The sequence below is a fragment of the Salarias fasciatus genome, chromosome 16 (genome assembly GCF_902148845.1).
Source record: "Salarias fasciatus chromosome 16, fSalaFa1.1, whole genome shotgun sequence".
NCBI lineage: Eukaryota > Metazoa > Chordata > Actinopteri > Blenniiformes > Blenniidae > Salarias > Salarias fasciatus.
Window position 1 is genome coordinate 9,803,784 of NC_043760.1, and position 25,635 is coordinate 9,829,418.

Consider the following 25,635-nt stretch of genomic DNA (forward strand, 5'->3'; position numbering starts at 1 on the left):
CAATCATATCACTGTGTTTCTTCTTTACTTGTTTCTGGCAACCTGTCACGTATATTCATTTCTATACAGTGATTGAAGATGTGTGTGTGTGTGTGTGTGTGTGTGTGTGTGTGTGTGTGTGTGTGTGTGTGTGTGTGTGTGTGTGTGTGTGTGTGTGTGTGTGTGTGTGTGTGTGTGTGTGTGTGTGTGTGTGTGCGCACGCGCTCATGGAGGGGCTGTTGATATTTGCTCATGCGGTGGGTTTCTAACTGGGCGGCGTATCGATCGGCTGTGCAGGGATTTGTTTGATTACAGCGAGGTTGTTTGTTTGTTTGTTTGTTTTTTTCACCAGTGAGCACAATGAAGTCTTCAGCTTTAAACGGAGACGGTTGAGTGTGAGTGAAGATCGAAATGAAAGCAAGCGTTCAGTTTTAAGTTCCTTTATGTGGTTTTATGTTAAATTTATTGCAGAATTGATTGCGATGCTAAATATTCACACATACAAGAAATAAACGGTGCGCTCCACACAAACAAACAATCCCCAAATTATAATGAAGTTAATTTACAAAGTGACTTTACACCTTTCTCGAACTGGCTCTGTGTTTTTTCACTTCATTAGTTTGAAACATGGTGTGAAACCTGAACAAAATGATTTTTGTTTCTGAATTCGAATGATGTTTAGCTGAAATTGTTGATGTAATCTTTTAATCTCGATGATCTGAATCACAACAAGGGATCAGAAACATTTATTCTTCAACAGAAACGTCTTCGATCTGGATTTTAACACATTTCTCCTGTTTCAATTCGGGTAGCTGCAATGCTGAATTTGTATTCATCTTAATTTTTTTATTTACTCTATTTTAAATCAAGTTTACTATTTTCTAATTTCAAAAAGTATAATTAAAAACATACAATATAATTTGTTTTATTAACGTGACAACTTCAGTATTTTTCTCCAATTTTCAACTCATATTTTTAAAATTGATTTGCCTCAATTTAAATATTTATTTTTATGTTTAACTTAACATTCATATACATATATATTTCTATATTTATGTGTATATTTTTTCTGAATAATTGCATACTTCCCCTTTCCCTTTGATTAATTGAATTGATTTGTTGAACTGTTATCATTAATTACAGTTTAATTTGTTCATTTGACTCCAGAGTGTGAGGTGTAGTTTGCGTCTTCACCTTTATTTCTGTTGTTGTGGGTATTTGTGTTTTTTTGTACGAATACACACGTTTGCAGAAGCACATTTGCACATTTTGAGCTTTGCGGTGTCAAAGTTGACCCAATTGAAGATAAACTGAGGGACCGAGAAGCGGCGCTGATGAAGTGGTCAGAATGGACTAAAAATAAATGTTTCCAGTGATGATTTGTTGGACTCGCCGTTGTCCGTCTGTCCTTTTTGCTTCGTCCCTGCGGCCTTCTGGGAGATGGCTCCTCGCCCGACGTCTTGCTAACTTTTAGCTCAGTTTTAAGCGAGTTAAAAGGTTTTTTGGTCGCATTTCGTTTGAGGCTGGCGAAAAGCACCGGGCACGCTTTTTCTGTTTCCCCGTTGTGATTCCCGTCCAAAAAAAACAATAATGAATTAATAAACAATTTGAAAGACGAAGCAGACGGGCAGTTAAAATGCAGGTGAAATACAGTGAGAGCGCCGTCGGGTTGGCGTCCCAATGCCAACCGCTTTGGAAGGCAATAAAGTGCGAAGAGTCTCAGAAAGACACGATGAAGCGTTTTATTGGTTCCCAGGCACATAAGGCCCATTTGGAAATAATGTGAGTGAATCTCGGGAGCAGACGGGGAAGATTGTGCTAACTAGGCTGTAGACCTACTTACAGCAAATCATCCAGGAAGTCCTCCATCGACGGCGAGGCAGGAAGCGCTTTCAGAGCCTCTCCGTCTTCTTTAACTTCACTTTGCAGCCACAGTGACCACAAAAGAAACTGCTTTGGGTTGAATTATAGTACAGATGTTTATTTCTCAGCAGGGTTTTTGCTTTCAAAACTGAAAAAAAGACACCAAACAGAAGAAGTAATGTCTAAAGCAATGCAAAAACTGAATAGGAGCAACTAAACCTCAGAATATTTAATATAAAGAGTAATTTATGAGTGTAAACTTTTTATTTGGCAATGTGTAATCAGATAATCTACTAAATAATCATCTGAAGATGGAGCTATGATGAATTTAATATCATTTAAGGCCATGAAATGACAAAAAACCATCATGAAGTTAATAATTCAGTTAAAAACTGCAGGCCTCTTCACATTAAAAGACTGTCCGACAGTGAAAAAGGACATTTTAAGTTTTTTTTTTAATAGTTTGTGACGTAAAAACTATTTGTGTTTGCAGCTCATCACATGGATCCAGTTTTAACCAGAATATCAGTTTCTAATAATAGCAAACATTGTGGGATCTTGTGAAACAGTAAAAATGATCAAACACACACACACACACACACACACACACACACACACACACACGTATTTAAAAATATCTGATTAGGATATATTTAAATGTCATGTTTTTTTTGTTTGTTTGTTTGTTTCTGTTGTTTGTTTGTTTTTTCCCATTACAGCTTTTTTATTTTCTGTCTAAATGTAGATTTTTTAAAAAAAATATTTTTTATTATGTCTCCAACAAACTAAAATGAACGTTCAAAAATAATTTTTCTGCATTCATAGCAGTTTTGTTTATTCATTTCTTTTATTTATTTATTTAGTTATTTTTAAATTGGATCAGCTTCATTTTGTGTATTTGCTGCAGTTTAATTGAAATCCGATGGAATGAAGTCTGTTTTCATGGATAAAGTGACGATTTCTCACATGTGGTGTCGAAGGCTTCGCTTTCATGATTAATTTTGGGGGGGAAACGGAAAACTTTCATTGCGTTTTGGGGTCTGTTTCCACGACAGCGAAGCTCGAAGCCTCTGAAAACTGAACTTTAAAAAGCTCCATGAAAACGTTCCTACTCTGAGCAGGAAATTGCTGGAATGCAGAAATGCTGCGGCTGCTAATGCGCACAGATGTCTGTTCTCTGCTCACACGTGTGTGTGTGTGTGTGCGAGTGTGTGTATGATTCCACCACAAAAGGCACAAACTTGTGGCCTGACAAGTGAAGTACATCATTTTCAAGATGTTGAACCTGGAATCCAAGCCGGCAGAATGAAGCAAAGTGCACCTGAGCTTTGAGATCAGGTGCAGATTGAACGATATTTTCCTCAGCTTGTTCTCTCCGTTCGTCATGCGGACTTTATCACGTTAACCTGAGACGTGTTGAAAGCCGCGCTGCAGCCGTCCTCCGGAGGCCGGGAGGCTCTTTAGCGGCCGTCAGCGCCGTGACAGCGGCTCTTTAGGTTTTACAGTCCACACTTGAACTGGGAGCAGACTTGATGTGTGGCGAAGCCTGCTGTTTATTTCCTGCTGCCTGTTGGACTCTGAGCTCTGCGTCAGCGTCGACTTCCAGGCTGTCAGGGGGAAAACCCATCCAGGAAGGCTCTGCTCATAGAATACTTCTGTTTTTAATGTATTGCACAGAAAAAAAACGTTTATTTCATGAGATAGTTTCATTAAGTTAGTGAAAGAATCACTTCAACATCTGGAGCGTCTGCAATTTTATGAACTAACAAATGCTAATTTGCTTCATCTTTGTTCGATTTTTTTTTTTTTTTAATTCTGCCTAAACTAACAAAATGTCCCAGAAACAAATAAAGTCGAGCCTCCTAAAACTGTGACTTTGTCACCAAAAATGTTACTAATCAAACTGTAAATCACTGAAAGGATTAAAGTGATGTTGACTATTTGTATCTGATCCTCCTGGACTCATGACAAAGTCTTAACATGGCTGAAGATGAACAGACGGAGCAGATTTTAAATACCGACTAAACCTGATGATATTTTATCCTTCAGCCAACTCTGTGATCTTTATGAATAGAGCAGGAGATGAAGAGTAATCTGCACCTCGGGTATTCAATAACCCCCATCTTTATCTTCAGGCTCATAAACAGTTTGATTCGGTCATATAGGGGGGAAATTATTAGCTCACGTGAGACAATGAAGAGGAATCAAGTAAGATGTTTTTCAAAATTAAAGAATCCTAACCATTTATTTGTAACTAGAAAATCCCTCGTAGAGCGCAGACCTTTGCTAAACAGCTCATCTTGAGCATGTTGGACCGGTAAGACAGAGCCATAGAAACCTTTAAGTTTCCATTTTCCAGTTTTTCTTTGTGTGACGAGCCACTTGGACACCAGGTGTGTGTGATCAGGCGCTGAGGGTCGTCGCCAGGCTGAGCTACACCTGCAGTCCGTGGCCCAGCTGCCTTTAATCGCCCTCTCCTCCAGTCTGGGTGGGACTCTGACTGGAGCTGCTTGCGGCTGGAACCCAGTGGTCCGATTCTGGGTTTCTGACAGTAAAAACTTTTCGTCGTCACGACCTTGTTGTTTTTTCTGAGCCAGTTTCAACAAGCAGCTGAAACCAAAAATGACTCCAATCTCAAGATAAAGCTAATTTTAATGAAAACGTCTGGTGCAAAATGCAGTGAAATGGCCTCAAACACTTCACATACAGCTGCTTCATTCTGCATGTTTTTACAACTCATCCTGACAGGATGGCTTTGAGGCTTCTTTGGAAAAAAAATTCAAAGATAACATTGGAATTTTTTACAATTTACTTGTTCTGGGTTAGCGGGCTGGATTGGAGCCTCTTGGCCGGTTTTTGCTGCCAGTGTCCTGGGACGGGATCGGTCGGCTCCGGACCGCCGGATTCAGTCGTAGATTCCCTCACATTCGTCTCCCGTCCATGCCCCGGCCGCGGGGCCGTGACATTTCACTTCATTAAGTACATCTGATGTTCTGTCTCACATACCGGGGGAGGGGGGCGGGGCGGCCGGTGTGAAGACACCATGAATTAAACATGGGGGTTTAAATATAGACTCCCCGAGACAAAGGTGGCTCTATACTGTCTCATTCCCAAGCTCCTCACATCCCGCGCCTTCGGTGATGGCGGCGCATCTTAAAGCTTTCAGCCCTCTGAAGCTCCATGATCCGTCAAGGAACTGCTCCGAGCTGCTGTTTGATCATCAATCCTAAAAATAGCCGTCCAAACATTTGACCTGTGGCTCCGGAGAGCGGCTCAGATGGAGGAGCGGGTCCAGGACGGACGAGCCAGGCCCGCTGGAGCGGCGCTCCGTCTATCAGGATCTATCAGGACTGTCTTCCCGGCGCCAGGACTCTCTTTCTAACGAAAAGAATCTGGCTTCCCGGGAGCCGACGTGAGGCCGAGCGCGAGGCGGGAGCTTCCTGCGCCCGGCCGTCCGTTCCAGAGCCGCTTTCCAAGCTTCCTGCGGGAACGCGTCCACTTTTCCCAATTCCCAGCCGGTGTTAATTACGGCGGCGGCCTCGGTAGATGCGGCGTGTCGGAGGAGAGCAGGCCTCCCGCCGTTCGTCAGATCCATCATCACTTCACTGAAAACACATTAAACTTTAAGGGGAAGCAAACACAAACTGTAATGTCCCGACTTCCACTGGAGCCATGAATTTTAAAGGCTTTGAAGTAGTTGTTATTAAACTCTACATTATTTACGGCGCCCCTGGTTCTCATATTGTCAGATGCTCTGGAGTATTAAAATACTTTCATTTGTGTAGCCACACAGTTTAAATAAGTTAACGCATGTGTTAATTTGTTTTCCGGAGGATTCTGTAGAATTCATTCATTTTTGATGATAATTTACATTTCAACACACGTACATTTTTATTTTCAGCGACCTCTTTATGTCTACTTCTATTGTTCATCCGGTTCTCATGTATTTCCTGATGTGACTTCCGCTGGAAAAATACATTTAATAGGAACGGAAAAAACAGTGTCTTCCTCAAAAATACACTTTAAAAGCCTGCATGTTTGTAGGTTTTAAGATTTTTTGTATTCATGCTGTAGTTTAAGAAACTGATGCAAAGAAAAAAAAAATGACATTACAGTGAAACATTGCATGAAGTTAACTTTTTTAATTCTGTAGTTTCTACTTCTTCTTCTTTTTTTTTTTCTTTTTTTTTTTTTTTACCTCAATTTAAAACAGTCTTTTAAATTAACTGTGCTGTTTTCTTTTTATTCTGGGATTCATTTATGAAAGTCCAGTCAGTGCAATGTATACTACTGTATATACATGAATCAGATACTCAACCTCAAAAGACATGTATGTCTATTCTACTGATTATGAAGATTCTTTCATTTCATCCTAAATGCTCCAAAATGTAACAGTTAAAGGAAACATTTACATTTTAATCTTTTTGAACTGAATTATTTTGAGCTGTTGAGCCACATTCTTTAATTTAAACGTATCGTTTTCTGGATTTGAATAAAATCTGTATCATTTAAACGAAACATTGACGTTTATAATTCCTATTGAGAATCAGAAATTGTGTTGATGAAGTTTCAACTTGTAATTTTGTGATTGTGAAATCATCTAATTCATGCGGAGTTGGTCTTTTTAAAGACAGACATGATTCTTGTCATTTCTGCTGATTTTGCTTTTGTGTGTCTGCTGTAGAAATGGCGACAGCCTCTTTTTAATGTATGTTTTAAGTATGTTTACATGAATAATTGAATGCAAAAGACAAAAAAAAATTTTTATTTTTTTTGTCTGAAGTATTGAAACTGCGAATTTACAAAAATTTCAAGTTGATCTTGAAAGACAAAATGAAAGAAATTGTTTAAACTTAAATGTTCCACCTGCTGCTGGATGATCATTTCTAATAAAAACTTCATTTGGATTAACTCATTTAATAGGAAAAATATATTTGCTGTTATCTCATGGGTCACTTGACATATAAGACGTTTCATCTTCTTTACTGTTAAATTTATATTTCTACATTTTGTGTGTGTGTGTGTGTGTGTGTGTGTGTGTGTGTGTGTGTGTGTGTGTGTGTGTGTGTGTGTGTAAAAAAGCTCTTGTGATCCTGTGTTGTTGTTTTTTTTCGTGTGACTCTTTGAATCACATGTTTTCAGCCGCACTGGCTCAGCAGCACTAGTCTGATGTGGCTCAGAGGAGCGGACATGCGGCTGGATCTCAGCCCTGCCGTTCATGCTTCAGATTATACTACACACACTTCATTTCAGCCACTCACACACTTTAAGAAATCAAAAGAAATAACTGGAGCTGCTGCGTCACTCTGTGAGGATCGTTTGAAAAGTGACCAGTCGTCTACTTTTCAACCACAGTGAGGACAGAAAGAAAAGTTTCGCCAAAGTGATTAAAATATATAGTTTCTGGTTTAAATATGTGTCCGTGCCAACTGTGGTGACAGTCTGTGATTCCTTCTTATTTTCTGTGAATGTCCAAACTGAATGACAGCCGTTCATCTGAGGCTTCGGTTTTCTCACAAACCAGAAATGACATTCAAATGGAAGCAGTAATTAAACCGTCGCAGTAAATTGGATTCTTAACAACTCAGCCAAATTTAAATTTCTGCAACTCCATCGAATTGAATAGAAGTTACAGTTGCTTTTCCTCTTTCTCGTGGGAGTTTTTGCTTGTTTTTAAATGTGAGTTTTATCCTACCAACTGACGAAATGCACTGCTGAATGTAATATATGATATTATTGTACGACCTACAGAACATTTTAAACAGGATTTACAGTTTTGTACAGATCACACAGCATTAAGCTTAAAATTATAATATTGTCATGCAATGAACAGTACCCAAATGAAGGGACGATGAGTGTGAGTTACTGAATTCCTTCATCAAGTGTATTGTTCACACAGAATGTACTTTTAGGTAGTGTGTGAAACAAACGATTAACCAAGGCTGTCACCGTGAGTGGAATCACAGACAAAACAGGAGAATTTGAGTGTTTTTTTTACTTAAGGCCGGTTCACATGAGAATAAGTCTGTTCATCATGGAGTGATTGAATGAGTCAGACACAGAACAAACGTGGAGTTGCATATGTTGGTGACGTTATCAAATATATCCGGTTATTACAGCAAATAAATCTGGAACTGCAGTCTGGGAAACGACCAGTCAGGAAGCTCAAGTTAAAGACCCAGAAAATATCAAAGTCCACAGATGGAAGTCGTGGCGGGCCAGCTGGAGAAATGACTCACTGCAAGAAGCACTCCACAAAATGATGGTGAATTAAAGTTTCAAACTGCATCAGTCCATCAAACACCCAGAGAAGCCGTGTAAACCCAAAGAGTTACAGAACGGCAAAAAAATATAACAGTGGTAACAGTTTTGGTTCTTCAAGGAAAAGGTTGGGAACCACTGCAAAAGGTGACAGACCCAGCGTTGTTCTGTGTTCTCCTGTCGAGAGCCCATCCCTCTGTGCCGCTGCTGCTGCTCCTGAGGTGACCCCGTCATGAAAGACCTTGAGATAATGGAAGCGTTGCTGTCGGAGCCACGGGGGAAGCGGCGGGTACCCAGCATTACTGCTGACTGCAGGGAACAGTGCAGCCTGCAGGTGCAGCCAGGGAGGCAGAGAAAGGCACCTTTGAAGAGCACTCCGCTCCCTCAAGCCTTTCTTTTTATGGAAAGGTTCGGGACAGGTTCAGTAGCACGCTACGTTTGGAGCTGATGGTTTTCGAAGATGAGGCTGAGAGTTCAGACTCACTGCCAGAATCAGGAGCTATAGTCATTGTGGGTCCTGATATTCCCGACAACATCAGATTTGAAAAATTCCATGTAAACATCTCAGTCAGATTACACAGGAAGAGATTATGTTTGAGAAGAAACATGACCTGAGATGTTTTGACAGTTTGTAAACAGTTAATTGATCTTCAATTGGTTGGTCTTCAATGTGGATAAGAACCAACAGAATTACTAAGATTTAGTCTGGCTACAAAATAGTATTTATACTCTTTTGGAGCCCAGTAAAAAAAAAAAAAAAAAAAAAAAATTCCCATGTGAAATTTCTTTCTTTGCATTCTTTAGATTTTAAAAAATACTCCGAGAGGTTTTGATACCTGCTCGTCTCATGCTTCAGGACAACAAATATCTCATCTACGTTCCATTTATAGGTAATCCAATCGACACACACTTAACAAAAGCAATTTGGAATCACTAATTAGTCATTAACACAAATTGCTTCGATTACCTATAAATGGAATGTAGATGAGATATTTGTTGTGTGAAACATGATGCCAGCAGGTATCGAAACCTCTGGGAGACAAAAGAGCAATGTTTGACTCCAGGTCCTTATTCTCCTGGGACTGTGTGGTTTTCGAGTTGACCCCCCTATTCTGAATGTCCATGTATTCCCGTCGTTAATGTTTATGGCATATTGTTCTCTGTACACTTCTGCGTGTGGTTTTCATCAAAACAACCAACTCGTGGCCCTACGTTGTTTATAGTGTTTCTGCCTTTTTAGTGTAAACGGACACCGTTGTCAGAGTGTTGCCATGTGAACGGGAAACTTTACTGAAACAAACAGAAAACAGTAGGGCCTAATGCTGTTTTAGCTTCTTCACTGATGATTCGCCTTTGATTTGCAGCAGATTTTGATCTTCCTGTCTTCCTCTGTGTGTCTTTTTTTCTGCTCGTGACTAAAATTTAAATAACCTGTCACTTCTGCTTTCGTCCTATCGTTTTTTTCAGTTGATTGTATTCATTCAAACTCCAGATCGTAGCGGATCACATGCAGATGATCCAAAGCCTTCTGTCACATTTCAGTCAGAGTGTTCCTGTAATCAGATGACTGAGGTCGCATTAAACTAAAAACTGAACCATTTAAAGTCGTCAGATGGTCCAGTCATCTGGAATGATGCTGATGGTGCAGAGAACCGAGGGCTGTAGAGATTCCAGGAGTGGACTTGGATTGAAGAGCAGCACGTGTGCTCTCATCGTGTCAATCACAGCTCAATCACAGCTTTAAGATGCAGATTACAGGCTGCAGCTTCTCAGACTCGTCTCAACTGATGCAGACAGAAAAGATCCGAGTGAAGAACCATAATGAGCTGTAATTGCACTGGAATACAGTACATCAGACTCCACACATTTGAGGGCTTGCATTGAAAAATGTTCAAGTGTCCTCAGCGCCGATGATGCAGAATGTCTGCAAGCCTCTCTGTGAATGTATGGCGGATGAAGCTTTGCATTTCAATTTGATGTATTTGTTGTTGCTGGTGCAAATACCAGCTATGAGCAAAGCTAGGGTACAGGGTGTGCTTCACAAGGTTGTAGTGCGATGAGGGAGTAGTTTGACTTTCTAAGGTTGGAAAATGAAAATAGTGAGGAAATAAAGAACAAGACCGAAACATCCTGCAGACATTGAAGTTATCCTTTAATTGTTCATTTAAGAGAATTTCTTCAAAGTTGAATTTATTTTAGTTTATTTTTATAAAATCATGCTGTGAACACAGTATTGTGAATCATGAGCTCAGTGGATCGTTACGTCTCCAGTAATACCAGACTGCTGCAAAAGGTGACGGTGTTCGTCAGTGGTACATCTAGAGGTATCAGTAAACACAACCACGACTCTGGAAGCCAGGCGATGGACAGACTGACAGATACAGTGAGTCAAGTCGATGCACGGAAGTGGTTTTATGTAAGTTCTGACATTTCTAATGAAACACTGTCAGCGCCTGCAGTGGCTGGCAGCGACTGCACACCCCAACACATGCAGCAGCACGCTCACTGTCAGCTCCTGCAGAACGGAGCGCTCGCGTTCATTCTTTCACGGCTTTGGCTTTGAGCTTGACCAGCTGTGACATTTGCAGGAACCTCAGGGACTGCAGATGCAGCGTTCAGCCATTACGCAACCTTGGCTAAATAATTCACTGGGCGCCATGCATATTGAATTGTGCCCAGAGTTCCCGCTCGGCCCTCGGGTTCTGCACTCGTCGTCGTCATAATCTGCTGGTGGGAAGGCTCTCAGGCTAAACTTTGGCTCCTTGCTGCTTCCAGCCTCCCACCTCTTTGCTCCTGAGGGATTGCAGCCGGTGCAGCTGCGTGGAGGTTCACCTGTGATTGTTTAGCACAGGCATCGTCATGCTGGGCTGAGTAAGACGCTGCGGTGTAGGAGTGGTGTTGTAAGTGTAAACAATTTTCTGTATTCTTTTTTTTTTTTTTTTTTCTAGAGTCCAAAGGACTATTAGTCATGCACGACAATCAAAACCACTCATCGATGAACAACCACACAGTGTGGCACATAAAAAAAGTATTAGTGTATCTGTGAAAGTAGGTCATGTGGGAGTGGCTGCTTTGAGATGATAACAGGGTTGAAGCCGAGGAGATGATTAGAAAAGGATGAAGGGAAACCGCAGAAGCTTCAGTGTTTGAGATCATCAAACAAAACCCTTTACGTTGTGATGGTGCTGTGGTGGGGATGTGTGGTGAGGCCTGGAGAAGGATCGTGGCTTGTTACCATCACAGGGACGTCAAATGTTAAAGGCATGGAGCAGTAAACAAGCTGTGTTCTGCTGTTCTCACAGGCAGTGTTTTAACCCACCTTTCCACCTCTTCCCTGCACCGACTTCATGCTTTATTTAACTTCATCCCCACACTTCCTTCTTCGCTCCATTTATCACTACGGGTCTGTCAAAAGCACAGATGTGGAATTCCTCATGAGATTCACATGTAAAATATAGTTTTATTCCTGCGTTTCGGAGTCGTGATTTCCTCAGTCAGGATGCGGAATTGTACTGAAAAACATCCAAATAAAGCAGTCTTGTGACAGGAAGCATGTTGAAATACCTGACAGTGACAGCCATGGAAACTCAATCTGTGAATGAAGAACAGACCAAAGTCAATGATCCTGCAACTCTGCAAAAAGTTTCATTGAAAATTTAGATCTGAAGGGTCCAGCCTCACATAGCAGCTGTTATGAGTGGAAGGTTCTGACCAGATTCATCAGGAGCCTTTTTTTAATGATACAAACCATCACCAAGAGGTCTTTGTTCACAATTTTAACATAAGACAGTTTTAAACTTGTGTCTTTTGGTTCTAATGTCACAAGATTCTAAATTCCAGGCCCATTTTTGCTCTAATTAGTACAGAAACACATTCACGTCTCACATGGCTTAAACGCCCTGCCTTTTTACTCCCACATGTCCAGCGTGATAGAACAAGTATCTGGCATTCAGTCCACCAAAGAATCTTCCTGTTAGAGGTCGTGTGATTGTTGACATTGAGAAAGAGGAACAATCCAAGGCACAGCCGCTTGGCAAACTTCTCCACCATTTATTTATTTCTGATCTCAACACTGCCCCGTGTGACCACATGTGGTACTGCTGTGTTCGGCCCATTCCATCAGTTTCCAGTTAACAGACTTAATTTTTCCTCATATCAATGTTCTGACGTAGCGTGGAGCAGGTACATGTATGCTGGTGTATTTTTAAGATGAAAGCAGTAGTGAAAGCGACAGACGGCTGAAAACAACTGTTGACTGACAAACTGTCTCTGTGTTTGTGTGTGTGTGTGTGTGTGTGTGTGTGTGTGTGTGTGTGTGCTCACAAGTCTGAAATGAATAGAGTGACACAGTGTCTCCTGCTGTGGATATTGTCATTGTGTTCGGGTTCAGTGAGGAAGACTCCCGCTGTCAAATATGCAATTACATGTTTTGGAGGAGCTCATAATACGGCTGTGGCAGGAATTTAAGTAACTCACTGGAAAGACTCCAAGACAGAGCTGGAAGCCGTCAATGCAACTTCAGCCGCTGATTAAGTTTTGGCAAAACTCCTGCGTCTACCAAGCTGAGATGACATGAGCTGTGAGCCATTCAGCTATGCACACACGGCGCTATGTGCCCTTGAAATAACAAGCAAACACTGTACTGTTGACCTCAGATTCAGTTGTGGTTGTTCTAAAGCTTTTGGTTTCCTCAAGGCAGCAGTTCACATGACGACATGCTGTTTGAGGAGCAAAGGCACACAAATGTCCAGAAGTGCGCTTGCTTTTCAAGAATAAATATCAACTTGCAGGGAGAGCAAGTGACTGGTCGACAGATTTTTTTAAACCCAGAGCATTAAACCGTTTACATACCCTCGCAAAATAATTACTCACTCAACTTGGTAGGCCTACATCTAATGAATGAAGATCATTTTTCAAATAAAACATATTTTGGTTCATGAAAGACTCAATAAATAGACAGAAAAAGGTTCACAGAAAAATAGGATGTCCATTCTTCTCTTCATGATCAGTATGTTGTTTTGCTGAATGGATCTGTAGGGGATGTTCAGATTTGGGCTGAAGTGTTGTTGGTGTTTCTCTTGAACCCTGCTGATGGGAACAGGCTGGATGACTCTTGACACTCATAGACTGCATAGTTTTGCATCGTATGGGATTATAAATGATTCCATTTGTGTACTTCTGCAAAGAACAGACATAGTGCTGTCTTTCCTGGTTCTGTTCTGGACTGATTCAAACTCAACGTCACAGTCTGCCTGCATTCATTTCGATTACTGTGAATAAAAACTTAAAAAAAACACACACACACACACACACACACACACACACACACACACACACACACACACACACACCAATGGACCATTTTTGTGACCGAAATTACAGAGAAAAGTGTGACTTTAGTCTGTGTGCACAGCGTTCTTGTCATCATTAAACAGGAGGGAACATTCCCTAAACTGTTCCACAACAATGCAAATTATTGTCCAAAATGTCAATGAAAGCTGTAGGATTAACTTTTTCCCATAATACGCTGAGCTCAGTCTGGGTAATCGTCCAAAAATACGTCCAAAAGTGGCTTTAATGCAATTGAAGAAGACGCAAAGGCAGAAAAGACTCTCTCTTTAGGCATAAGATCAGGATATCCGCCGTGTCATAACCATTTCCTCAAGTGATCAAAAACCAGCGTGCGATTAGGAAACATGACACATCATTATCGGCGCCTGCATTTAGCACTCAAATGCCGTTATTCCTCACTGCAGCCTCCGCCTGCAGTCAGTGGGCAGAATTAATCTCTTCTATCCTGACAGTTATGGCAGTTATGTGGGCAGCAGACTCTGGAGCTGGACAGTTAAAACCCAAATAAATCTGCTGTTTTCAAAGGAAAATTACAATGTGTCTCGTGGCTCACTAGACACGAACGCCAGGAGAGAGATATCATTACCCCGGGCTCGTTTAGTCTGTTTCAAGCCATCCTGCACATGGCTGTTTACCAATCATATGAGTATAAAAACCCGCCCGAGAGAAGAATCGCAGGGATTATTAGAGTGTTTTAGGGCTGACAGTCTTGGGGAGGTGGCAGATGTTTGGCCATTAAAATCTGGGCCTTCTTGATGTCCAGCTATAACGGGCCTTTATATTTGTGCATGTTGTAAATGACGACCACCTTTCTATCAGAGGTAAACGGTAATAATGGGCCATATTTTGCCCGTCTTCTCCAGAATAACTGTAATTATTTTTTAGAGTTTTATGGGCCGTTGCTGAGTCTTGTGTGTGACTTTTCTCTAATTTCTACCCTGAATAACTGGCAATCTTTCAAACGTTTCTTCCTAACAAAAATAGTTGCTTTGCTATATTGGTTAAAATGTCCTCCTCCCTCTGCATCCCTCTTACAAAATCAAACTAATTCATTCATTCACTCGTTCATTACCCGAAGCTCTCTGGCACCTGACAAGCAGAGTTAATTTGTTTGCTTCCTCTGATATTAAAATTTAATCCACATTTACTTACAATAAAATCACGCACGTACCAAAGCTGCAGAGGCAGCATGACGGTGGTTACAGTGGCCGTTACTTAAGACTAAGTAAGCCTGAGTGGAAAAAGGCTGGGGCGTTTCATTATTCATCAGGTTACAGGCGTAGGACATTACTTATACATTAGAGTCGAAGCTTGTTCTTTTTCAGCTACCAGTATTCTATTATTTAAGAAGACAAGTGCAGAGCGGTGCACAGACCTATGGTAATGTTTTAAAGATCACTGGAATGGCTTCCTTTTTATCAGCTCTAAATATTAATCCCTCTCCTGTAAAGAGGCTCTGATTTGGACTTTATCACCCCTGGATACTAAATGAAAAGTATGAGGCTAATTCTGAAAACTCCCAAAGACATTTTTTTTCTTAATCCAAGGTATATTTAACCACTAGAGCTCTACAGGATGTTCAACTTAAGGGGCTTTTGCTTTAATTGATTCCGTAGAGGTGCCATTGCAAACTGTGGAATGACAATATCTTGAACTGGAGCTTGAAATTCATTGAAAATGTATGCATGTTTTTTCCCCTTAATTAAAAGGTCCATCATCCTATGTTATGGTTTATCCAACCGAAGACATGTTTACACTGCATTTCAAGTGAAACTGCATCATTTTTTTAGTTTTACTTTCAGAAAAGGCTCACATTTATACACCAGTATTTTCTAAATGATGTCCGTTTACACAGAAACTACCAAGTCCCAGGAGATTATGGACAGGGAGTCAAGACACACTCTGTGTGTGTGTGTGTGTGTGTGTGTGTGTGTGTGTGTGTGTGTGTGTGTGTGTGTGTGTGTGTGTGTGTGTGTGTGTGAGAGAGAGAGACTCTAAGGCAACAACAATGCTTTCCTCCTAACACCCCTAGAGTCAGTCCTGAGTCACCACTTTACCTTAAATAAACCTGGTTTTTGGATTGTGGGAGAACATCAGACTATCAGGAGAAAACCATGGGCCTTCTCATTGTGAGGCGACAGCACTACCCACCACACTCTCCAACAAAACCAATACACATTTAAATTTTTTTCTGTTTTTCTTGTGTTTTGCACTTTCTTGCAAGATTATTTAAGTTATCCAAACTATACGCAACAGTACTTTTTATTAACCCCAGGTGAAAATCTTTTCAGTGTTGCTCCCCACAGATTCACAACTTACAATAAATAGAATAAAATGTTAAGTAACTTTCATAATGTACACATGAATGCTAGTAGTCTCGTGTTTCCCTAATACAGACCACCTATCTGTAAAGATGAACTCCCTAGACTACCGGTGTCAACAGTGACTCGGTCTAATGATGTGAGGTGGCAGGAAGAAAGGTGCTCTCTTTTACACCAGAAGCACCAAACAATAATGCTCTTCCTTTGATTTGAAGCAGCAGCAATCATTTTTGGAAAAAGAAAAAGAAAAAAAGCTCCAATTAAATCAGAATGTTTGAGAAAGATGACGGCAAAATTACCTTTTCGACAGCAAAAAATACCCATTGGGATCCGAGAGGGGCTAAACTGAAGGTTCCTCAGAGGGCAGCACTTGGGGCAATTTGCAGAAACTGGTTCCATTCTATTTACAACAGGATCAAACAGACCAAAAGTGGAGGGCATCAACCTGAGGATCAATAGATCTTGCTTTGTTCGATAAAAGACAGAAAAGAATATTCAGAGAATCTGCTAAGAAAAGAACAAACGATTCCAATCAGCCAAGGTTCTGTCAGGAGAAGACTGTCTCGAGGTGGTCTCAGGGGATGAGGAGTGGCTGTAAACCACTTTTCAGGAGACAAAAACCGGGACTGAAGTGAGCAGGAGGCAGGAGCCTCGACATGTTTGGCAATGAGAGAAAGATAGCAAGGCTAAGAAAACAAAGAGCTCCATTAGGAGCTGGTTTAATGTTCTCCTACATCCAGATGAGAACACCGATACCAAACCCACTTGACACTGACCGAAGAGAACCACCAGTCCGCCATCTGGTTCACCTCTTGGTGTTGAAGGCTTCAGGCTCTATAGATGGTGTCTGAGAAGGTCGAAACTTTGGTGATTTGAAGACACGAAGCTCTGTAATATTATCAGATCAAGACAGAACACGTTTTATCAACTTTAATGTAAATTCCAAGAGTCCATGTGTCATCCTGCTGTCATTGAAAGAAATCATCAGTGACAGTTTGAAGAGAAATTAACAGATTAGATCAGAACATTTGAAGATTGTTGTTGGTAAAACATAGAAAAACCCAGTGACTCCAGGCTTCTGGGGCTGATAGGAAGAGCAGTACCGGGGGTCGGGTGGACGATAAGTCCTGGCAGAAGAGTTAAAACTACAGGGAGTTGCAAATATCCACAGCCAAAAGCTGGAAAAATGCACACTCCATTTCACATTCTGGCACCGGATGGCTTTCTTCACCGCTTCAGAAAGAATGATCACGTCATCTGAAAGGTTCCAGGGCATCAGAATGTGTTTGGCGATTCGCATGGAAGAGAAACTGTTGTAATGATAAAGTCAATGTTGACTGTGGGACAGAAACGAGGGATGAATCCGTCTTCAACGAATATTGAGCTGACAGTTCTGATAGAAGCCCCTGTAGCATCCCACCGGCCTCCGTCCACACCGAGGCTGGTAATCGCTCTGCGGGGGGGGGCGTTGATCTGAGCAGACATTTCCCACTAAATGCAATCTGAGCCGGGAGGCAGCAGAGAAATACCAGCGTGTGTCAGAGCCACTGGGCTGTGCCATGTACAGATTATATGTAGTCAGAAGCAGAGGAACTCAACCAGGCCATAGCTGCTTTAAGTTCAGGACACTGCTGTCTGCGAAGTCACAAATTACAGATTGCATCCTGATTGCAACTCTCAACATTGTTGCTTTTAGGCCTAACTTCTTTTAATTGGAGCTTCTCAAGAAAATTTAATTTAAAGAATGAGTACGAGTATGAGCACTCACCTGTGACTGCTCGCCGGCGTTTTTTGTAGCTTCATCCAGATATGTAGAGGTTTTTAATGAAGTCCACTCAGATCTTCCACATGAGGCTGGACTGTGCGATCAATACGTGTTGATCAGTATCGCTGCATTCACTCAGACGGGCCTCGTGCTGAAAGTGATTCAGGAGTATTACAGCTGTATCAGAGCGAGCGGCGTGTTTATTCAAACATCAGACTGACAGCTTGGATTGCCGCTAACGGCTGAGTGTCTGGAACCTGTTCAAGTGGAGACTCGATCAGCCTCGACTCTAATTATGCACCTGCCTCAGCTGATTGACGCTCACAGCTTCCTTCGTGATTAGCAACCTCACGCTCACACATGTCCAGCCATGTTCATGTAGCTGCATCGCTTCATCATCTGCCTTTCCTCACTAGTCAGCGATCAAAAAGTTCCTTGTTGTCTGTGCTAGACACTTATTTCCATTAATTTCTGATATGAAATCCTGATTGTAAACAAGCACCTGTGGGGTGGAACTACAGATATTGTCATTGAAATGCAAATGTAAGTTCTTTATTCATAGTTGGCATTAAAAAAATAATGAAATATGCTCCAAAAAGTGGAACAGGATTTAAAAGATATACCAAACTGAAAACCTTCAGATCAAAATGAGATGAGTCATGCCACATAGTGGAAAAATGTACAGTTATTTCTCAATTTGTTTTCTGATTTTATTTCTTTTATTTATTTAAATACTTTGATATTTTGATCTTGGACCCAACAGAGGAGGATAAAAACAACAGAAACCCGTGTTATTATTAAGCCTTAGGAAAGGACTCCATTCGCGGCGCGGTAGTCAACAACCTGAAAGACAACACGCTGGGTCAGTAATGTCACGGTTTGTTTTCGAGGTGAGTGACACACCTCCATGACACTTGGATAGATGATACACTGGCTACAAATCCAGCCTGCTGTGTCTCTTTGATCAAATCATAATGGAGCGCATTGCTTAAAAAAAAAAAAAAGAAAGAAAGAAAAAACTAGTCAAACAAAGCTTCTGTAACTTTGACGAAGTTGCATCTCCCTGCTGGGCATTGTGTGCCGCTCAGAACTGGAGAAATTAAAGGCTCTACCTTGATCTGCTGGGGCTCGGTGTGCCTGCATTTTTTCCTGCCAGCTTGGACCAAAGCTTTAGCCAAATTAGGCGATATCATAATGAAACAGAAAGGGTTGTGCACCAAAGTTTTGGACCATTTTTTTTGGAGGCCTGATCAGGGCACCAATGAGAAGGAACTAAAGATATGCGCGCTCCAAATTTCATTAGAGTCCCTGTAATAGTGGTGGAGAGACTTCAGGCTGGAGCTGATGGTGGACTGATGATCATCCAACAGGCAATGCCAATAAAAAACAAAACAAAACAAACAACAACAACAAAAAAAAAGCTTGGGTGAAGTCCTGGAGCAGATCAGCTTTTTCAGGTTAACACTGTTATTTCTGGCGGCTCACCGTGTTGGCCCACTCCACAAGCCTTTCCTCCTGAAATCAATACATTCTGTCACGCCTGCATGGCTGTAAACTGCTGCTGTGTTTCAGATAACTGTTTTTTTTGTCACCAGACAGTCTTTCTGTACATGTCCATTGTCAAATCCCCCCCTCCCTTTTTTTTTGTCCTTTTTTCTTTTTTCACCATTTCTGAAAGCCGTGACTCATGCGTCTTCTCGTTCTGCCCACAAACCTTCATTCTGCTTCAGCTTGAAGATTTGGTTCCTTTATTCAAAGCAAATGCCTGCAGGAATAAAGGAAGAGTAAATTCAACATGCTTATTCATAACGGGAGTCTGAATATCAGAGACGATGAGAAATGTTGAAAGTCTAGCGCACTGGCTTCAAAAATCTCTAATTTCTCCATTCAATGAGCTTTAATGAAAGAAGAATTGAATATTTTCTCTCTGCCCATGGATTACACAGATTGTTGATTAATCCCAGGTCATTACCAGTTTCCTCGTTGCTAAGCCAGGTGCATGCATGTGAGCGCGGATTTCAGAGCACGTCCTCGTGCGTTTCGCCTTGAGACAAAGGAATTGGCCACCCGATCGGCGACATTTGGAGGTGGGCTGCGTTCCTCCCCGCTGTTTGGCTCAGACACCGAACAAACAATGCAGACACGTCCGGCCAATCCGGCTCAGCAAACAGTCGCAGGGAGGAAGATGTTTTCTTAGCCTTTCCCGATCAGCACGCTGTGCTACCAGTACTTTGACAAGCCAGAGGTATTTCTTTCTGTTGGTTTGGAAGTTAAATCTCTCTTCTGATACTCGTTGATGGCGTCACATCACTGCCGCACGGCCCGGAGCCATTTTGGCTCCCTGTTGCATTGTTACTGTTTTTATTTTGAAAGAACAACGGAGCTAAAAGGGGTATTGATAGTGGCACCTGGGCTGTTTGAAATGGATTCGGTTTTATTTTTGCTTTGAAGGTGTCTGTGCGTTTCCTGACAGCCGCCCGTGATTCACCGGCTCTTCCTTTGTTTCTCTTCTCCTCCTCGACACAGATTCAGAAGTCATCTACAGGAACAGTGACGGCCACGTCATCAAGTTCAACATCCTCACCAACGAAACAGAAATCGTCCTGACAAACACCACATTTGTAAGTCAGCAACAATACCGACGAGTATTTATGATGGATTACGTCCCTGAAAGCTGCCGGGTTAAAAATACTTTGTGGAGTATTTTGGTTCCTTGATGAAAGAAGCCAGGCTGTGATGATACAACACATCGTGGACGGGTTTGATCAAGCATGTTGGGTTCTGTCAGTGGTTCTAGACCCAAGACTCGCCCTCACTTACCATGACTCCCTTTAGTTGATCAAATGAGAGTTACTTTACTTTTCTAGACATTTCTCCATTGAGATTAAGTGTACTTGACAAATTCTAATCTAGATGAACACACATAAAGGTTCTGGTGTCTATTAGCTTGAGGGTTAATTGCTGCAGTCAGATAGCCAACCTCAAGCTACGTCATTCTAGTTTTATGTCGTTATCAAGGCAGATTATGAGCATTCATGGGCCTGTTAAAGAAAGACGATTAGGAACAAGGCTGAAAGAGGACGACAGATTGTTTTTGCGAGTGCAGAGTCACAGCTCTGGCCTCAGTGAATTCCCTGGACAGAACACAGTTTGACTGACTGATAATTTCAGGTTGAACCCGTCCAGCCATTAACTGTCATTAGAGCGGCCGAGCAGTTTTGGTTCTGAATGAAATGACTGCAATCAAAAATTTGGTGACATTCTGGTGTCATTCACAACTTTGGTAATCTTCCGTCTTCATGAGAGAAAATCATTCCAAGGCCTAATTTTCAAAGGAAAATGCCAATTTACTGTTTTGGGGGTTCGTTTCCATGACAGCGGTGCTCGGAGCCACTGAAAATTCATCTTTTTGAAAAGGTTCTTCAGTACATGTGAGTAGATGGGCAAAAATGTTTTCTTCCAGAGTGGCATGACTCCCAGGCCACGTTCTAAACACGGCCTTAATATCTGCTTGAGAAAACAACACCAGAAAGGAAGCTAAGCCTGCCTTCATGACATTTAACAGTAGTTCGGCCACGATCAGGAGGGTAGCTTATGGCTTCTAGTTTTAGTAAGTCTCATTTTGAAGTCAACTGTGTGCTAAACGTCATGTGATCCTGCAACTTACAGAACAGAAATATCTCAGTTTGGAAAATTATGGCAGAACCACCTTTACAAAACCACCTTTAAAGTGTCCAGTGGGACATGAAAACCTGGTTTTCACCTTGATTGCCGACCTGTTCAAAGTGCAGCCTGTCACCGGCCCAGTGTCAGCTGGATTAAACTCCAGCTGTCTGTGGCCCAGCAGGGACGGAGTGATTATAGGAGGAGGATATATGGTCCAAGGGCCTCACCTTTTATGTCCTGTCCTCTCGGATATAAAAAATGGCAGGTGGAGCTCTGCTAATTACCCCACAGACCAGACTGCATGACTGGTGGAGACGGAGATGGAGCTTTTACTTTCTGACTTTCGGATTTGCTCAGAAGCTGCCATCATATGAAATTACATGTTCATGCAAGTAGATTAGATTTTTGGTTTGTGTCCTTTTTTATGTGAAGAATAACACCATGATGGACATCACGTGCAAACCAGGCTATTTTGCATACCGGTACTTTATACCAGGGGTGTTAAAGATAAGGTCTGTGGGCCATACTTAGCCCACAAGCGGCTCTAATCCAGCCCACGAAACAAGCAAATTGTAAAAAATTCAAGAATCCATAAACGTTTCAACATAGTTTTCTAAAGGGTAGCAGATACGACACAACACTGAGCCCTGAGCTGAGAAATCGATGATGCTGCCATGAAAGCTAACTGGTTAAATTAATGCAGTGATGGAATGAGCAGTTTCATTTTATATATTTCACTGTACTTTGCACCAGAAGGCTTCATTAAAATTGTATGTTGAAATTGTAGCAGTTTTTGTCACTAATTATTTGGTTTTGCAAAAACCACAACAAAGAAACACCTTAAAGCTTAAATTTAAAGGTTACAATAGTGGTATTTTACCCTTCTTGCACATTCAAGATGAACCTGGGCTGCTTGTGGGCCCTGAACTGAGGCATGTTTCCCAGTTACATGAGAATCATCTCTTGAAAATGGATGGAAATTTATGGATCTGCTTGCTTGAAATCACCAAGGAGTGATTGGATCGAAGCCCAAAATGAAAATCGGGGGAAAGAAGATCAACAGAAGAAAATCTGAAAAGGAATAAAAGTAGACATAAAAAGGATCTAAAACATGAAGTGTTTTATCATGGAGTCTACAGACAAAAGGAAATGACTCTCACTGCCATAACAGCAGCGTCACTATAGGCCGAGCTGATTTGCACCTCCTTTACATGGTAGAAGCAGACACAATCATCAGCAACACAAACAGATGGAAATCACATTAAAGTCTTATGAACTCACACAGGCAGTTTTCACCATCGGATGCCTGACGTTCCATTCCGATGATCACAAACAAGCTAAGTGGACGTCAGACTCAACTCTCACTGCATCCTTCTAGAAAATCAGCCCCAGACCCAGAGCCTCCACATTCTTCAGCTCCATGCAAGAAAACGTGTCTGGGTCTCTACCTTCCCTGCATCCAGGTCTTTATTTGTGTTTTATGATTCTAATTTGGTTTTTAATTTTTTTCTAAATTGCCTATTTATTATCCACATTGTGGCAACACTTGCTGAGCTAATTAAAAGGAAAACAAAAGCCAGGCCAGCCATTAATATTGTTTTCCACCTTTAATCCTGGCAAGCTGCTGCCCTGCATATTGAGATGGTCTTAATCAGATGTTTTGAGAGTGTAATGCTGCAGTGGGAGGATGGAGATGTCTAAAACATGCAGCCATTGGTAACGAAGCACTGGAAATTCTCAACTTTCTCCAAGTTGATGAAGAGTTGCAGAGAACTGTTGGGTCAAATGCACCAAAACCCTTATTTAAATACTTCTGTTTGCGGGTGGTGTCGCTCATTGTATCATTCTCAGTTGATCCCCCGCAAAATGCACAAAAAACTGCAATTTAGCCTCCTTTTCAGAGGATCTTAGTGAACTGGACTCCATACGTCTCAAAAACAGATGGCAGCTGCAAACAACAAACTAACATCTGGACTCATTAGCTCACAGAAACCAAACAGATGCACGCATGCTTTCCATCATGGAGCGTGGCGGTACGGCTGCGATCGTGACGCTGATGGAGACTCAACAAATGAATGAGCCATCCCAGCTGTAATTATCATGATCGGACTGCAGGCCCAGCTTCAACGAGCTTCTCCTCTGGGAATTCATTCATTCACTGTAATGTATGTGAAACTGCATTAAAACAAAGAAATAACCACGTGTCGCGTAGCTCCAAGAGTGGTCCTCTGGGATTAATGAAGTATTTCTGTTCTATTTTCAGCTGAGTTTAAGCTTTATAGTTACTGATGCAACAAATGCCGCAGCATTACGTGAAATGGTGAGAGAACTCATGATGTGGTTTTATGACTGGCTTCACACAACAACGTTTCGAGTCAGAAGGTTTTCGAAAAGTTCCACGTCAGAAGCTTTTTTTTTTCGTAAAGTTGCATTTTCAGTGACTCCGAGCGCTGTTGTCATGCAAATTGACACCCAAAATGAAAGGAGAGTTTGAAGTTTTCTCTTGAAAACGTCATAGAAATGAAAACACCTCAGTATTTTTACATTCCGAACCCAACTGAGGTGGTCGGAGATGACTTGGACCACAGTCTGAGGAAAAATCAGCCACTTAACATTTAAATACGATAAGAAAAGCTTCACATTCGACCTCCCAAAGGGGGTTTGGAAATCGAAGAGTGTACAAAGCTAAATTATTCAAATGTTGAATCTATAACATGAATAATACATTGACTCAAATGTTTTATTTAACAGTTTTTGATATCTTTAGCTTTGTTCTGCAGTGGATGAAATATTAAGCGAAGCCAATGGCGAGACATTCCCAGACCCGTGACGATTAAGACTGGGACAAACTCTTTAAACCAGCCGTTAACCAGCATTCTTCTCTCTGTGTTTGTGTTTCATTTCCACCAGATAAATTTCAACGTGGCCAAGTATTCTGTCTCCCCCGACCTGAAATACGTCCTGTTTGCCTACGACGTGAAGCAGGTAAGCCTCGCCTCTGGAAGTGGTGTTTTCCACGTGGCGGCCGTCTGTGAGCACAGAGAGTCTCTTCGCTGTGACGAACCGCTTCAGCTTCCTTTTGTTTAGCCGCTGCTCTGAGTTGTTGTCGAGCGTTGTGGCTCGGAGAGGAGCCATCACTTCTCCGCTGGCTGAAAGGAGTGGGATCATTTGCCGAGTCACGGTAAATCTGAATTGCGAACGTCTTTTTGATGTGTTGAACCACAGATCTCACAGAGAGCCAGAACACCTGTAATGCCAGACCGACTGATTTAAACTATCAGCTGAGACTGGACGGTGAAGTCGCGTCTCACACCGAACAATGAAACGCAAAAACATTCATGTGAACTGTTCCACCAACGATTGTTGCACTGTTTGGAGTTTAAAGAAAATGAAAACTTACGTAAGTGAATGAATGCAGTTATTTTAATTTAGTAATTAACCCTTCATGGTAACTCACACATCTAGTTTCTTTAAAACTGAAGCCGAGGAGTTCGTTACAGTCACAATACGACACAAGAGTGATGTGTTAAACACAGAGATGACATTTTGGGAATTCTGGCATTATTTCTGAGAATTCTCAGATGTGTGAGATTTCTCAAATTGATCAAAGTACAAGAATAGATGAGCATTCCATTTGTGGAAAATATAGAATTTGTAAGAGTTCTAGAATTTATAAAGTTTTATTCTTGGTTGAAGTCATAGAATGTGAATTTTAGAAGTTCTACAGTGTGTAAAAGTTCCACAGTGTGAGTTATATTTGCATGACAGTTCCACACTTGGTTAAATTCCAGAAATTGTGAGACTTTTGGAGGACTTTGAATTGATGGACTTTGTGAGAAGCTGTAGAATTGGCAAAATGAGGTGGAAATGTTTGATTTAAAATATTTAAATGAGAGTCCTGCAAAGAGTTAATAATGTGTAAAACTGACTGATTCTTAAAACATTTGGCTCAGCGAGAGACAGAAGCTCTTCAGCTCGACATCTCTTTTCACCTTCGACAAAAGTAATGAGTCCAATGAAGACCTGCCAAATGTTTTACTAGTTTCATTAGGACTGGTGTTTTAGTGATCTTTAGAATTGCTGATAAGTTCAGAGGGAAACATTACAAAGTCGTGAAACACACAGACATGAACGACACTAATGAACGAGCGTCGTTTATAAAACACTACATGAAGAGTGAGTGTTTCAGGAGCAGGTCGCCGTGTGCGCTGGCGGGCGCGTGGGTCTTTGAATGTGCTGGATGTCAGGTGCCCGGTGAACACTGCATTCCTGAGAGAAAGAAAGTGAGGAAAACGTGTTATTGATGGACTAGAAGCAGCTCTGAGGTCGGCCGCTGAGTGTTTTATCGCTACTTTAGGAGGTCGTAGTTTTCGGTGACATGGCTGGTGCACAACTCACTCACTGTTTCACACAATGGGCTGTTTTACC

General features: G+C 41.6%; 1 protein-coding gene across 2 annotated transcripts in view; it reads left to right on the forward strand.

Moving 5' to 3' along the window:
• The window catches only part of dpp10 (dipeptidyl peptidase like 10), a 249,493-nt gene that overhangs the window by 163,903 nt on the left and 59,955 nt on the right, over positions 1–25,635 (forward strand). For both annotated transcript variants that reach the window (XM_030111148.1, XM_030111149.1), the window contains exons 4-5: positions 20,068–20,162; positions 24,118–24,192. In XM_030111148.1, the coding sequence (XP_029967008.1) occupies positions 20,068–20,162; positions 24,118–24,192 (170 nt within the window). The remainder of the gene's footprint in view (positions 1–20,067; positions 20,163–24,117; positions 24,193–25,635) is intronic.